Source organism: Papilio polytes, unplaced genomic scaffold (genome assembly GCF_000836215.1).
Source record: "Papilio polytes unplaced genomic scaffold, Ppol_1.0 DF821289.1, whole genome shotgun sequence".
In the NCBI taxonomy this organism is placed as follows: domain Eukaryota; kingdom Metazoa; phylum Arthropoda; class Insecta; order Lepidoptera; family Papilionidae; genus Papilio; species Papilio polytes.
Window position 1 is genome coordinate 3515241 of NW_013527915.1, and position 16282 is coordinate 3531522.

The following is a 16282-nucleotide window of genomic DNA, read 5'->3' on the forward strand; positions in this document are numbered from 1 at the left end:
TTTCTCACGCGGAAATTGTTAGTTGCAATCTCATGCACAACCACACAGTCGTTGGCAGAGCACAGTCGCGAGGCGGCGAGAGGGCACACAACACACAGGACCGCCGGCCAGAATGATCTACCGGAAGATGCCGCGCGACCACGCTACACTCCACACTGACGTCACAACTTGTCCGCACACAAACACTTCTCAAATGCTACGTAGCTGTACAACGAGATCGTAAACTCCCTGTCTCATGCATTTGTCACTATTTAAAAATATCTACCAAAGTTATTGCGTAGATATAGTGACATATACAGGGAATTATTACAATGTTTTGCTAAAATGACAAACCTCACATTAAAGCTGGTGATTACAAAATATCTCGATAGATGCATTGTCAAAACTAAATGTGGATCCGACGACGTAGCCTGAAAGAAGTTAGATGAAAAACTTACGAAAATAGAATTAAAGTGAATTTTGCCCGCGGTTAATTTTTTTAAATGGAATATCTCCTTTTTTGAAATACGTAATTTGTTACACCTTGATTTTACCCTTCTTACATTTATAAAAATATCTTACATCTTATCCACCATATTAAAAAAAAATTCTGTAAACAAATTACTTCAAGAGATGTCAGCAGTTTGGACCCCTAAATACATGCATTATCTAAGTCCCACAAATATCTTGGTCGCCCGTTTTATCTAAATACCACGTAATAATTATAATTTTTAAGACACCCAAACAGTTTTTTTTTTTCAATTCTATTTATTAACTTTTTCCATCCTCTTTTATTTTCTCTTTAGCGAGCATACCTCTTTCAAAGCGCAAATACTTGAAGCGTTAAATCTCAGTGTGTATAATCTCATAAAACCCAGTGGATAAGAAAAACGCGATATTTACATGACCATTAAGAGGAACAAGTTATAAGGGCAAGAACTAGAAATTGTAAAAAACATACTGAAAAGGTATGGGAGTCATTTTTGCTTGTATCAAAATCGGAATTTACATTAACATATTTTTTTTTAAAATCAATTTCACTACACTACAGGAAAAAAGTCAGGACATAGGATACTATAAAATAACTGAAATACCTAATTTGTTATACTACAATAGAAGTTAGTTAGTTTTTACTTGTTCCTCCTCGAATAACTTGGATTTTAAAAATTACCTATGAAAAGTGCCAAATATTCCATAGCATTTATCGTGATTACAAATTTCTCGCCGACTTTATTACCTACAAGACAAATGAGATATTACATCCAATCTTAGAAAGGTAATTTAACCATCCGAACGTCGTTTGAAATATTTAGTGTATCAGAAGTGGCATGTTTAGGTGAAGTGCGACTGACCTTCATCATCATCGAAGCACTGCAGGCTCTGGTAGCGGTCGGCGGCGAGCGCGCGCCGGCACACGAGCCCGTGCGACCCCAGCCGACCCAACACTTGCTCACGTAAATTGCAGTAAAACGTCTCATCGCCGACTAAAACATTACCACTCGTCACTTGTGTCACTTGTGTCTAACTTTGTCATAGATAAACGACCGTAACACATGACTGCTGTTGAGTTCTAGGGTCTAAACGCGCCTAAACTTTTATAAATCCAATAAAAATAACTAATTAAAAAAATTGCTTAACCCTTAAATGCATGATGTTGCATTTATACGTCTTTTCTTCCTTAACCTACTACTATTTAAAAAAAAATCATTTTTTTTCTTTTTTTTTCCTTAATCTATGTTCAATTTACTACCCGTTTCAATTTATGGTATTTAAAAAAGAAAAAAATCATTTAAGGGCTAAATAATACGGTATGGTATAAAAATAAATAATCTTATATTTTATTACACGTCCATAACCGTCCACATATAGTTAATGTTTTCGATTGCAAATATAACACTATCGATTTATAATCGATATTGAAATTTGCGCTAAAATATTGAATACTTTAACAAATAATACAACTTTTTACTTTAATATTTCGATTCAATTTACTGCAATTTACGTAATTCGATTATTAGTTGTAATGTAATTAAATTGCCTAAATGATTTAATGATATACACAGGCACTAACATAGGGAGAAATTACTAATATTCCAAACTACGATGGTTTATATTTAACACCCCACTGACATATTTATTATTTCAACTTAAAAATGGACTGTGAATCGAAAAATGATTAAATACTTCAAATTATTAGAAGTTCAATATAAAAAATACAGTTTAAAATTTACTTTAATAATAATAATAATAATTAATAGTGTTTCTATCAAACATGAATATTAAATGTAATAGTATTCCACATCTTAGTGCCTGTTTCTCTATTAATTGGTTGCTGTTAATAAAAATATTCAATACGAGCAGTTAGAACAATAAAATCCAATCAAAGCTGAGCCACAAGCGTTCACAGACTTACCATTGTCATGGGTCTGCTTATGCTGGTCGTAGCTGCGTGCACGCGGCTGCTGTTCTTCAGATTCTTTGCACTCTTTCTCTTCACTCTAAAATTATTGTGTTTTTACAAGGCTATTGGTAAACCGACGTATTCCCGTTAGGAGGTGATAAAGGTGAGGTGAGGTGTTTATGATAGTATTGAAAAAAATTGATCTTATTTCTAAACAATATGTTTCGAGATTCTCATTCATTGAAATGAATGAAAAAATCTGAAACTCGGCTAGCAGATTATTTAAAAAAAAATACGCCCGTTTATTTAGCAGATTTCATTAACAGTTTTTCTTTTTTTTTTATTAATACATTAATTTAAAATATTTTTTATAAATTTCAAAATATATTCATACTTGTTTAAGTTTGTAAATTAATAAAGTTGTTTTAATTTTTTTTTTTTGTTTTGTCAGTTTCATTGTTGTCTGTGGGGCGGAGGCCAGGTGATCCATCACATAAGGCACCACCCTAGTTTGGACACCAGTCCCCGGCCCAAAGGGGATATTAATAAAGGTTTTTTTTTTTAATTTCACTATACCTGTGAATGTTCGCGCAGTACTGCGTGCGCTGGGGGTGCATGGCAGCGCGCGCGCAGCTCCTCGTTCAGCCGCGCCGCCAGCGACACCGCCTCGTGCCCGCTCACCGTGAAGTGCTGGTTACTGAAAATTAAGTAATTTTGCTAATATTATACGTACAAGCACATATTGGTTACTTAAAAGGCCCTACAACTGAATAAACTGTATAATCTATTGTTACACCAATAAAACGTTTTTAATTTATTTTATTATTGTTAAAAAAATCAGTACTGATGCTGAATGGCACAACACTAGATTATTGGCAGATATGTCCGTCCCTATCTGACAGCTGTCAATGTCATTTATTTAAGAATAGCGCGCCATTCCGGCGGGAATTAGTACTTTAGTTGTTGAAGAATACGATGTTATAGATATATTAATTGCGCAAAATTATAAATGCGAAAGTTTTCTAGAGTAGCCTAAACTTCTGAAGAGGTCTTGATTACTTTATTTTTGTTCTTTTTTTAATTCCACGCAGACACAATCGCGGTCTGGTAATTCATAATAATAAAGTTTTTTTTTTTAAGTTAAACATATATAGGGAAAATGTTAAAAGTCAATGTAAAAATTAAATAGCATTATAGATTAGAAAAGAACAACGCAACTAATTTAAGAAACATGTGAAATAAAAATCTGGGGCAATTAGTCAAAATTGGTATTAACTGGTCACTTACCATATCGGTATGGGATCAGAAGGTCTCAATTTCGACATCAAAGCACTTTTGAGCGAGAAAGCACTGTCCATATAATCCAAAGTGTCCTGTAACATAGAAAATACATGTTAAACATCAGTATTTGTCTACAAACACAAGTTCTATGACACTTTTGACCTCAAAAAACAATGGAATATGCTCTAAAAGGTTAACTTTTACCGGTTGCAATGTTTCTTGACTCGCCATCTGATCGTCTTCTCCTTCCTCTTCTATGCACTTCACTTCATCAGACGAACTCTGAAAAAGTTACATTAGAGTTTTATTAAATAGCTAATGTTCGCGGCTTCGTCCGCGTGATATTAAAAAAAAAAACAAATATATAGATGTTACTTATAACGTAGCTTTTTAATAGCGAAAGAAGTTGAAAGCATTACAGTAGTTTTTGAGTTTTTCCCATACATACAAAAACACAAATCTTTCCTCTTTATAATACTAGTATATGATAGATAGTATAGATTCATTACCAGGTCAGTAAACGCCCCCACTGAGGGGCTCGGGGCCTGCCCTAAGTAAAGGGTAGGCTTTAGTTGGATTATTCCCAACAGTCACACCGCTCTGTCCCCACATGACAATAAAAAGTTTTATCCGTCCCACCTTTTAGTCCTACTATCACCAATAAGGTGACAGATGGAACCGTTATGAAATAAAATAAGTTACAACCGTCCCCTCTTAACAAAAGGTGGGATGGATTAAACTTTTTATTATCATCCGTCTCTACATGGGGACAGAGCGGGGCGACGGTTGGGAATAATCCTCTTAGTCACCCACGCTGGCCTACTGCGGGTTTGTGCCTAATATTATAAGAACTCTTCTATAGAGTTGAGGTTCTGGAATTTTTGTCACGTCGATGAAGGCTAGATAAATATTTAATGAAATTAAGATATGAAAGGTGAATAGTTGTGTTCACCGAGTTGTTGGTGGTGGAGTGGTTGCGGCTGTGGGGGCGGAAGCCGGGGCCGGGGGGCAGGTTCTTCTGCACGCAGCAGTTGACGCCGGGGCTGAAGTGCAGCTCCACGTGGAACCTGCAACCCACGCGCCTTTTAAGCATCTTTAGTACATTCATTTTTTTATAGTTTTATAATATAGCTTTCGCCCGCGACGCTTTCAGCGTGAAATTAAAAAAAGTAGCCTATGTGTTTTCCAGATAATCCTCCACGTCTATGCCAAGTTTCATCCAGATCCGTTCAGCCGTTTAGGCTACAAATTCAAACAAACATTTTTTTTATAAGAGAAGGGGGGCAAACGTCATCCATCCATCCATCTAAATTTTTGTTTTTATAATACTAGTAAGATTTAATTGTGAAAATATTACCTTTCTTCTGATGAGGGATCTTTAGTTGGATCTTCGTACAACATGACGACGATTTGAGACATGTAGTTCAGCTCCGACACCATTGACACGTACTCCATTGCTCGACGCCATTGCTCATCTTTGAGCACCTGGAAATATAAAACAAACCATCCTAAGACACTATTCGAGAATAGTGTTACCACACTTTACTATAAATTACTGCTCTTTTCACTTATTTCTTATACAAGAAGCTTGTATTGAACTGAAATTAACGGAGAATTCCTGAGTTCCTCTTCCTATATGAAGGAGAAATATCATCTTTCTGTATGTAATTGTTATGCTTTTCTTTAAAAGCAATCTAGCTAGGATATGGTTTATTATAGACTAGCTAGTTGCTCGCGACTTCGCCTGTGAAGGATTAAAAAAATAATTAAACGTATATTACTTGGTGATAACATAGCCTTTTAATGGTGTAAGAGATTTTGAAATCGTCCCAGTAGTTTTGGAGTTATTTCAATCCATACAAAAATCCAAATCTTTCCTATTTATAATATTACTAGCTGTTGCTCGCGACTTAGTCCCCGTTAAATTATAAAATATAGCCTATGTTACTCACAGATAAATTACCTCTATAATGGTGAAAGGTGTAACTTTTAAAATCAACCCAGTAGTTTTTGAGTTATTTCAATCCATACAAAAATTTATTTCCACTTTATAATATTAGTATAGAAGTATAGATATTTGTGTGTGTGTGTGCCTCACGTCGAGCAGTCCGCCGAAGCGCAGCACGGTGAGCAGCGAGTGCACGTGGCTCTCGCTGGTAAAGTAGAGGCGCGTGCGCACGTGCCGGCCCGGGCTCGACACGCCGTGGCTGTACCTGCCACACGCCCCGCACTTACACCTCTCACATACAACTCATACACAACACCTATACTAATATAAAACGTAAACACACTAATTTGTTATGCAGGATGTTACATACATAGCCACAAGGAATACTGCGTACGCAGCATTGACATCGATGCGACCTAAATTTGAAGACACGAGGCGCTAACCGCTGATGCTACATAACGTGACCCGAGGCAATGTTATGTGATTTAAACAATAAAACATTATTCCAAATTCATACTTCGAATTGGATAGTTAGATTAGTTAGCAAATAAGATTTAAATTGTAATTTCTATTATAATAAATAATTATAAGTTAATTGTTTTTTTCTCGATCCTACGGCTGTAGCAATCGTAATTAGGACGTCAACAAGCACAGTGATGACATCACCAACTCATACGTCCCCATTGAGGGACTCTGAGTCTACCCTTAGGGGTAATGCCGCCAACCATGCTGGCTAACTGCGGGTTTGGTTAACATATATCTTTGAATTTCTTCGTGGATATGCAGGCATCATGATGTTTTCCTTCACCGTAGAACGTTGGGTAAAGTACATGTGAAATTCGAAAATCAAACAAAAATTACAAGCCAATAAGAGCAAAGAAACGATACCATGAGAGCGGTAATTGTTAGCCCAAGTTTACGCCTTCGTCGTTTAATAATTTTTTTTTGTTACTAATTTAGCATTTCACGTCTGACTAATTTGTTCCAGATTATTCACCCCATTAAATTAAATAACGTGAATATACATAGCCTATAGCGTGCCGTAAGTGTACGGCTTTTTATTAAACAAAGAATTTATCAAAAATACGGTGTGATTGCTAATATCCTATATAACTAAGAAATGTGTATTTACGCTTTATTATAATAGTATAGATAATATAAATGAGTTTAAAACACGTAAGTATTTTGGCGGGAAATTATGATGTAAACATATTGTAAAAAATTTGAAATAAAGGAATTAAAAAAAAACTAATCAGAAACCAAGGCTCAAAATCATACCTCGGATTTAACCTGTTAACAGTTTCTTCGCCGGATTCTTCGATATTCCTTTGTAAGTCCGCTCGTATCTTTTTCAACAGCGGCGTGCAGATACCTTGACTTATGGTCAGCTTTTCTTGTACCGTTAAACCGTATTCCTAAAAAAATAAAACTAAATATAAAACCTCTGTATAGAAAAAAAAATATCAGTTGTGTCAAAAACAATGGAAACATGAGCCTATAGATATATTCTGGTCTCTGTTTAGTCTTGAACAAAGAGGCTATTTATGTCGAAGTGTTTATGTTTCTAACAGAATTCTTTCTACGAATTGTCTACTTAGCGACTACGTAACCACTATGAGGTAGACAGTGTATTTTTTATTATAGGGTGGCAAACGAGCAAGCGGCCACCTGAATCCGACGAAATGGCGAAACGACCGTTGCCCATAGACATCTCTAATTATAGTTGCGTTGCCTACCTTAATCAAAGAGGAAGAAGACAACTTAACAAGGATATTTGCCCTTCCTCCATTATCAAATCCACTTAAGAAAAGGAATCATAATTAGGTAAATAATATAAATACTTACTTGTGGTATAACAATGTCCGCTAAGTATTTGGCGTATATGTAGAGTTCGCCGGCCTGCTCGAACTGCAGCGTGTGCTGGTTGTGCTGCAAGTCGTACTTGATGCAGTCGTAGATGTCCGGGATCTTAGATATATCGTAACTCTTGTTCTTCGTGCAGAAATCCTTCTCTATCTTGCCCCAGCGGCGGCCCATTAGCTCCCAAGTCTCGCCGTGGTATAGAATTGTATCTATTAAGATGTAATTAGTATATTAAAAGCATATTATAATAAATCAAAACGAATAAATTGGATATTAAGAAACATTGCATATTTATGCCTATGTGTAGGTGTTTCTGTCTGAGTACGTGAATATGTACAGTAGCGGAAATCCGCGGTGTCTCACTTAAGAAACAAAATGATTTGTTCATTGCAACGAGACAAACTCCACCTTTACCAACAGATGGCTAATTAGATAGCAGTGAGTGCAAACGAATAATAAAAAGAAACTACCCGTGTATCGTTATTCGACTTTTTTCTGTTTTCCGTGGGTCAATTTAAAAAAAAACCCACACACTTTTACTACTGCGAAATTTATTGTACAAAATCAAACAGACAAACCAATGACATGGTGTATGCGGGGCTTTATTTGTGTGTATTTTAAAATTGTTCTGTATGAATAAAAATCAGTAATAAAAATAATCCGATAGTTAGCATTAAGTATGTAACCAGTATACAATTTCGCAGTAGATACAGTGTTTTTTTTTAAAGGGTACGTAGAACACGATCGTAGGGTCACCTCTGGTCTTGGGGTCGTCGCGCTTGGCGAGCACGATGCGCACGAGGCGCTGTATGAGCGCGTGCACGTGCGCGCAGCAGCGCACGGGGTTGCTGACCAGCTGCATGGCCGCGCTGATGCTCAGCGACGCGCACGGGTTGATGCGCGCCCGCTCCTCCTCCGTGAACTCGCGGTCCACCTGCATCGCCTCGTGCAGCCGCGCCTTCGCCCTACGTCGCATTTCATTCATCATCATCATCATTATCATCATCTCCCTTTTTAAAGTTGGGAATCCACATCCCTCCCGTTTCAAGGAGGATATGTGGATCTCACCGGCTACACAACTTTGTGACTAGATCGCAAAAACTTACGCAATCTTCCGTGCCCTAGACTTATCATTTCCCTTACCTTATCCTACTCCCGTAGGGTCGGAGTAACGGGTTTTTCTCCTCCAAATAATTTTATGATCCTTCATCTCAGTCATAACTTCCTTGATCATGTTACCTTTTACGGAATTCATCCATCTCTTTCTACTTCTACCGGTGTACCTTTACACTCATTATGTCCTTCTTACGTGCAATTCATGCCTCATAACATGCCCATAACATGCCAACCTTTTATTCCTTAATTTTTCAACCACCGAATCTCAAACTTCTTAATGATTACTTATTTTATTGTAAATCAAAATAAAAGCACCATTTACTGTAGGAAAGATATGATAAGCGGCTTGTAACACAAAAAGAAGAAAATATATAAAAGGGGTCTCTTGCGAAGGTCACTTACATATTTTGTACTTTAGATGAATCACAGTCATTATCGAGCAGTCCATTAGTATTGGCAGACTTGACCATCTGCACCAGGATGGGAGTCAGCTCGCCCTCCAGTGCCAGCAGACCCTTGGCAAAGGCCGCGGCCGTCATCTGCACACGCCCCTCGTCCGACGCATATATCTTCAGATCATGTCGAAATGTTGAGTGTAGACGAAGCAAGCCCAATCCTTGCGTACTTCCTTCACCTGGAAACATGAGAAATAGAATTGATATATCAGCAACCACATTAAATTTTTTAATAATCTTTTCTTTAAAAAAAAAAAGCCCTACATTTTCACGCTATAAACTTAGGGAGTAAATAATTTGAAAAAACCTCATGTGGGAAAGAGACAAAAACTGCAAGCTAATACCATCAAGGTTGCCATAGTAACCTTGTAAATTTCACAAATGTGAACATTTAAATAAAATTTTTATGATTTCATGTGAATTAAGCCGCACGGGTACAGCTAAATATTAAGTCATCATCATCCTCCTCCAGCCTTATCCTACTCCCGTAGCGTCGGCGCACCGGGTTTTTTCCACCACCACTCCTGATCATTCTTGATCATGTCACCTTTCACGCAATCTATCAATCTCTTTCAAGGTCTACCTCTACCGGTGTACCCCTCCACATTCTAAATATAAAGTGTTAAGTAATTATGCATATTTTACCAGGTATATGCCTTCCCTGTCCTCCAGGGTACATGCAGCGGAACATGCGGCCGAGCTCCTCGGCCTGTATACGTCCTGCGGGCGTCAGCTCCCCGCCCCACTTCAGGATGAGCACTAGCGACGGCTCGCCGCCGCCCCCGCCGCCGCCGCCGCCGCCCCCGCCCCCACTGCCTGCTGCAACAACACTACATCTACACATCTATAACATTATTATCCATACCATAGTAAGAGATTGCTGTTGGAATGCAAGGATATCCGCAAATAAAAAAATATATATTTTTATAGTAATATTTTAAAAATTAAATCTCAAGGTTACCAAAAGATGCAAATTAAATCACAATAAACGCAGTAACTATTTTAAGTTTACACATGCTTTGAGATTTTTTATAAAGAAAATATTTACATCAAACTTTATTTGCAATCTGTCTACAAGATGTAGCAAGCAAATTAATGATAAAAACTGGCCTTGATCTAAGATTACTTTCTTAAATATTATCATAATATACAATGTGTGTGAGCGAGAGAGAAGAATAGGATGTGGGTGTGTGTGTGTAAGCAAGTAAGAAACAAAGCATGCGTATAAGCGTGAGAGAAGTATAGCATGCGGGTGTGCGTTTGAGCGGGAGAGAAATATAACATACGGGTGTGCTTATGAGCGAGAGAGAAGTATAGCATATAGGTGTGCGTGTGAGCGAGAAAAAATTTAGTACACGGGCGTGCGTATGAGCGTGACAGAAGTATAGCACATATGTGTGCGTGTGAGTGAAAAAGAAATATAGTATATGGGTGTGCGTATGAGCGAGAGAGAAGTATAGCATACGGGTTAGCGTGTGAGCGAGATAGAAGCATATCATGCAGACCATGCGCGGTGGCGGTGGCGGGGGTGACGGGTGCGTTACCGTCGTCGGAGCTGGAGCCCCGCGGGCGGCCGCGCGGCTGGTACTTCATCTGCACCTTGCGGTTGATGCCCGAGAAATGTCCGTACCTTTAAAAAATACATAAATCATTAAAATTGAGATAAATTACGCGGGAATACATCTAGATTGTACAGAAACTCTCAAATGTTTGCGTCATTTGAATTAAGCTTATTACATTAGCTGTTTAAGGTACAAAAGAAAAAAGATCTTGCTAATATTATAAATGCGAAAGTTCAGATAGATGGATGGATGTTTGTTAGAAAGTATGTCCGGACCAGCTGAATGGATCTTAATAAAACTTGGCATAGATATAGGACATAGTCTCAAGGAACACACAGGCTACTTATTTTGTATTGTAAATGCCACACAAGTGGCGGTTAAAAGGCAGTAATGATTAACATAGAAGAACAAGTTACATTTCGAGGACGCTCTTGAGCTGTTCTAGCTTGCCCTGCTTCTCCTCTATCTCAGGGTCTGCGTGTCGCGTGTGTATGTCCGCGAGCAGCGCGCGGGAGATGTCCAGGATCTCCTGCAGCTGCTTGGGCCGCTTCAGCTTCACGTGCCCGCGCTTGAAGCCCTCGTACTTCTCAAATATCTCGAAGAATCTGAACATTTGAAATTAAAACATTACTACACACATCTATGGTTAAATATACGATTAGTATGCATTGAAATATAGTATTTCACTTTCTCTCTAATGAGAACTACATACCGAAGAAGAATTTTGAATACCTTAAGGTTAAGTCACTAGAATATAAGATTTTGATAGTAGAGAGCCTGGTTGGTAGTTTTTTATAAGTAATAATGAAATCAATTAAAATAAAACGACTGACAACAAAAGAATGGAAGGATTATTCCCAACCATCACCCCGCTCTGTCCCAACGTAGACATAGGTGAGAATATAAAGATTCATCCGTCGAGAACATGATGTCCGTTTGCGACGAGGGGATGCTTGGAACTTATTTCATAACAGTTCCATCTGTCACCTTATTGGTGACAGTGGGACCAAAAGGTCGGACGGACGCGCCTTTTTATTATCACGTGGGGACAGAGCGGGGCGACGGTCGGAAATAAACCGAATGGAAGATACAAAGCATGTTGATGTATACCTTGGATGTCGCACTTCGACCTTCATCTTCTGCTTGGGCGTGCGGTCCCCGTGCCGGATGACGCCGACGACGCAGCGCAGCTCCATCATCTTTCCGAAGGTGGTGGGCACTATGGGCGGGTCGTCGAGCTGGAAGGGCACCGACCAGGGGATGTGGAGGGTGGGCGCCAGCTCGCGCAGTATCATGTTGCCCAGGATCTTGGCGCAGTCGTCATAGTACTTGTTCGAGTTCTTTACGAACGAGAAACCGTTCACGTCGCATACAAACGATTTGCCGTTCGCCCTGTGGACAAAACATATTCCAAATAAATATTAAGTTTGGTACCAAAATTACTATTGTTTTGTTAATTCCACTAAATAAAAAATGGCGTCTGGTTGTTGAGCTCAAATTATAAACTACCTTCCCCAGTAATTCAGGTTCCATAACTTTTAACATAATATTCCTATAAACTTATGCAGATAAAATATAACCATGTCTTTAATTATTCCATTATACAATCAGTTTTTTTAAAACTAAACAAGTAGGTGATGATTAGGTAAAAAATATTTCCATCAAATTATGCCGACAAATATTCATAGTCAAGGTTGCCTATCAGTTATCTCTGGCGATTTACAATGTACAAGCAAAATTGGGTTTCAGCCAAGACATTTGCGTCATACGTTCATTTTTTATACTACGACACTGATATTACAGTTATTTTTAATGTAGCAACAAATTTGTTTAAACTGTAATCATCACACTTTGTACACTTTATGTACTTACTACCGTTAAAGCAAATATTATTAAAACAACTAAAAATAACTAAAATCCGCTCAACACCATACCTATAGAAGATTTTAAAATACTGAATACCGTTAAATAATTATAAAATGTCTCACGAAAGTTTAAATAATTTAATTACTATATACCGTATACAAGTTTTCCCAAAGGTTGCTTATAAGACTGACGTCTTTGTGGTATTAGGTAATGGAAATTTTAATATTAAACTTAAACACGCAATTTTTTGTATGTCACCTGTATTTCCTAACCACGCATTTTCTAGCTATATTCAAGTACTAGCTGTTGCACGCGACTTCGCGTGAAATTAAAATGTTATTAAAAATATAGCCTATGTTACTCACCGATAATGTTGCATTTTAATGGTGGAAGATTTTTTTAAATTGACTTAGTAGTTTTTGAGTTATTTTAATATATATAAAAATACAAATCTTTCTTCTTTATAATATTAGTATAGATTACCTCAATAAATCGAAGCCGCACACAGTTTGCTTGAACGCCAAGCAGACCTTACGCGAGATCAGCTTCTCTTGGTTGGAGAGTATGACGGGATATCTGATCTCCTTGCCTTCAGAGTCTCGCTCCACTTTCCCGTCCAGAGCGGGACTCTTCCGAGCCTCCGCGTGTGCATAATCCGGCCCCACCGTGTACACTTTCACATCTGTGCCTGATTCAAATATTTCAATCAATCTCTTGCATAAGGTAAGTACAGAGAAACTTCCAACTGTGAAATGTTTGCAATCTTCGAAACGATTATGCTGTATATAGAAACAGTTGCATGTTGAATTTCAAAATAAACTAACTGTGAATTATTTGTTGCATATGTCAGTTGCTTTGTGTGCGTGTTATTTACGATGCAACCTATAGGGAAACACTATGTAATACGATGTTATGTAATATTCCTACGTAATTACGATTTTATTTCTTATATCTTAAATTGGAATCTAGTAATTTAATTGAAAAAAAAAGAATAAAAGGTTAATACATAATTTATTTCACTCACCATCTGTAGGCATAAAGTCTTCATATATAAACGAACCAGTTTTCCTTACTCTAGATTCTGGAGAATAAATACTACTGCGACTACCAATCTGTAACAATATAACTCATTAAATATCCGTATAACAGACAATTTACGCAAAAAATATTTTCTCGTACCTTCCTAAACAGCCGTTGACTACCGCCTCCAGCTGAGGTTGGGTAGTAAATGTAAATATTATGGTCTTCCGCCGACACCGGCTTTTCCACGAAGGGTTTATTGAACACAACACCATTCACTTCCACGTGATCTTCAGATTCCACTAACTCGTGATCTACAACAAACGACAATATAACTACTCATGTTACAAAAGCAATCGTAAGTAAAGTCTAGAACATTCTAACATACGTTTTGGGTCCGGTGAATCTCTATCCAAGACCGCATATCTCGGTATCTCTATACCTTCACCTTCTAATATTGCGTATACTTTTCTACGATCCTGTTGAATATAAAGTAGAAATATAGTCTTATAAATTTAAATAGAAAGGCCAATAAGTCTAGCAAGATATTACCTGTATATCATATTGCATATGCAAGTTATTTATAACATATGGCTTCCTTAACTTTTCGTATTGAATGGCTTTATCAAGGGGGAAGCCTTTCGAGTGGAAAGAGATTAAACAATCACAGATTGGCCACTCCTCTACAGGTTTCTGAAATAAATTTAACATTGTAATACATGTAGAAAAAGCCATAAAGGACAAAAATAAAAAACATTTTCAATGTTATAATGATTTATAGTGAAAATGAGAAGGCACTGATGAAAATTAGGCCATTTTTAACATGCAAGCAGAAATGTGCCGCAGATGAAAAGTGTGGGTATGTGTAGTCTCAAACACTTTAACACCAGGTTAATTGTGAAATATCTTAAAATCATATGTAGTGAAACAAAATAGGCATTTCCATCCTTACGATCCATTTGAGGCCTTTTAAAAATTATGAAAACCGCTTAATTTAAAAAGCCATTCCCTTATTAAAATATTTTATTCCACTACTGAGGTTAGATAGTGTGCAGAACCTTAAGGATAACCTCCTCTGGGAAAACTATCATCTTGATGTATTCAAACTCATCAAGACGGGTAAGTATTTCTTTCATGGGCTTCGACTGCGACTTCTTGGCCATGGCGCAGACGCCGACCGCCACCTTCTTGCCGCCATCGCACTGCGCCTCCGGGGACTCGCACAGCTCCAACTCGCCCTGCAACAAAGCTCTTATAAAACTACTGCCTATTAACTGCAATTTTGGCTATAAAGAGTCAGCAATAACAGTGTTATGTAGTTTATCAGTGTTTTCATAATTAATTATGGAAGGTTTTTTTTAAATTTGAGAGACCTAATATTCTATAGTCATATCATATTTTAACAGTACAAAAATGGTTATGTACCAATTATAATTAAATTTCTTTAAATCCAGATGTAGCAAGCTTGGGATTTAAATAATTTATGTTTAGTAATCATATTTTAGTTAACGATTCTGTGATCTGTATTATTTTGTAAAATAAATTTGATAATTGGATAAACAAAATTTTATTAAAGACATTCTTGTAAATGTAATATTGAACCTAATATTGTTTAATGAGCATTATTTAATTATAAAAAGATAAAGTGCAATAAACAACAAACAATTTATATTACAATGTTAGCATTCACAAGCAAGGACAATAGCATAAATAGATCTGTTATCTCACATCAGGTAAACAATCATCACAAAAACAAAAGTCATCTCCGTTTTGTTCTTTTTTTTTGTTCCTCCATCTTTTAAGTCGCCACCAGTCTTTCAGCCATTGCCACTCCATCACCACTCACTATATTATTGTAATTATCACTTCTAACACACTTATCAATTTCTATATGATAGCAACAACAGCACTACTCTCTGATTGGTTCCTGTCACTTTACGCATGATAACTATGATAAAACTTGACAAATTAACATACATTACCTCACTTGTCATTGTCACTACAGTGTAATAATCCTTACTCTACATATTTATGATAGTTATATAGCTATTATAAATCAACAAAATAATTTTTGCAGTTTTTAAAAGACTAACATTCCTTGCGTGACTCAGAGTAAAGTGGACTGCTAATATTTATTTTAGATATTTCTGTCTGTGTAGGACAGATTAAGAAGTATTCACACTATTACTTTTTTAACAGTAAGTTTGGTGGTACAGATAATCGTATGGTAAATTTAAGCTGTATAATTTAAAATGAATTGATTATAGTACTTAAACTACTTATTCTAAACATGATGTGAATATTAACTATCTCATATTCTAACATTCAAAGTTCGTACACATAAGCAAAAACTGAAAAGAAAGTGATGAATTTCTTACGGGTGATCTTATTGGTACCAAATTTCCATCATTTCCGACGTAAAACTGTGGCTGAGAAGCATGCCGCAAGCCTTGGTATCCATGTTCAAGCTCAGTGTATGACATTACCTACATATACAGGTCTAAAATTTAGTCATCAATTAATTAATAAAGCCCGTAACAGTTTGTACACTATCAAGCGTCAGAACTGTTTTACTAAAACTAAAAATATTCCTTGTGTTTATTATTTCAATTTTTTATTGTAAAACACAAAACTGTGAAATCAACTTTTGACATTTATATTGACATTTGACAGTGACATTTTTGCCATAGAGTATAGAGTAATATTCAGAAGTACCACGATCTTGAAAGTTACCTCAAAAAATTTTTTGATCCCCGATCATAAATTCAATAAAATCTTATGTTTACTTCAA

The 16282-nt window shown here is 36.9% G+C and overlaps 1 protein-coding gene across 4 annotated transcripts in view; it reads right to left on the reverse strand.

The window, feature by feature from the left end:
* Window positions 1-16131, reverse strand: part of LOC106109275 (inositol hexakisphosphate and diphosphoinositol-pentakisphosphate kinase) — a 19267-nt gene extending 3136 nt beyond the window's left edge. Inside the window, exons 1-23 of one of the 4 annotated variants that reach the window (XM_013290707.1) lie at window positions 15220-15405; window positions 14562-14729; window positions 14044-14184; window positions 13880-13970; window positions 13651-13805; window positions 13496-13583; window positions 12955-13159; window positions 11716-11997; window positions 11022-11210; window positions 10549-10673; window positions 9689-9862; window positions 8991-9222; window positions 8229-8437; window positions 7455-7681; window positions 6888-7024; window positions 5760-5874; window positions 5019-5146; window positions 4614-4728; window positions 3866-3943; window positions 3668-3753; window positions 2957-3077; window positions 2393-2477; window positions 1332-1463 (exon numbers count right to left, since the gene is read on the reverse strand). In XM_013290707.1, coding sequence (XP_013146161.1) covers window positions 1332-1463; window positions 2393-2477; window positions 2957-3077; window positions 3668-3753; window positions 3866-3943; window positions 4614-4728; window positions 5019-5146; window positions 5760-5874; window positions 6888-7024; window positions 7455-7681; window positions 8229-8437; window positions 8991-9222; window positions 9689-9862; window positions 10549-10673; window positions 11022-11210; window positions 11716-11997; window positions 12955-13159; window positions 13496-13583; window positions 13651-13805; window positions 13880-13970; window positions 14044-14184; window positions 14562-14729; window positions 15220-15327 — 3391 coding nt within the window. In that variant the 5' untranslated portion in view covers window positions 15328-15405. Of the gene's footprint in view, window positions 1-1331; window positions 1464-2392; window positions 2478-2956; window positions 3078-3667; window positions 3754-3865; window positions 3944-4613; window positions 4729-5018; window positions 5147-5759; window positions 5875-6887; window positions 7025-7454; window positions 7682-8228; window positions 8438-8990; window positions 9223-9688; window positions 9863-10548; window positions 10674-11021; window positions 11211-11715; window positions 11998-12954; window positions 13160-13495; window positions 13584-13650; window positions 13806-13879; window positions 13971-14043; window positions 14185-14549; window positions 14730-15219; window positions 15406-15473; window positions 15565-15869 lie in introns of those variants that run through there. The other 3 variants (XM_013290708.1, XM_013290705.1, XM_013290706.1) reach the window with 3 other exon arrangements.
* Between the last annotated feature and the right edge of the window lie 151 nt (window positions 16132-16282).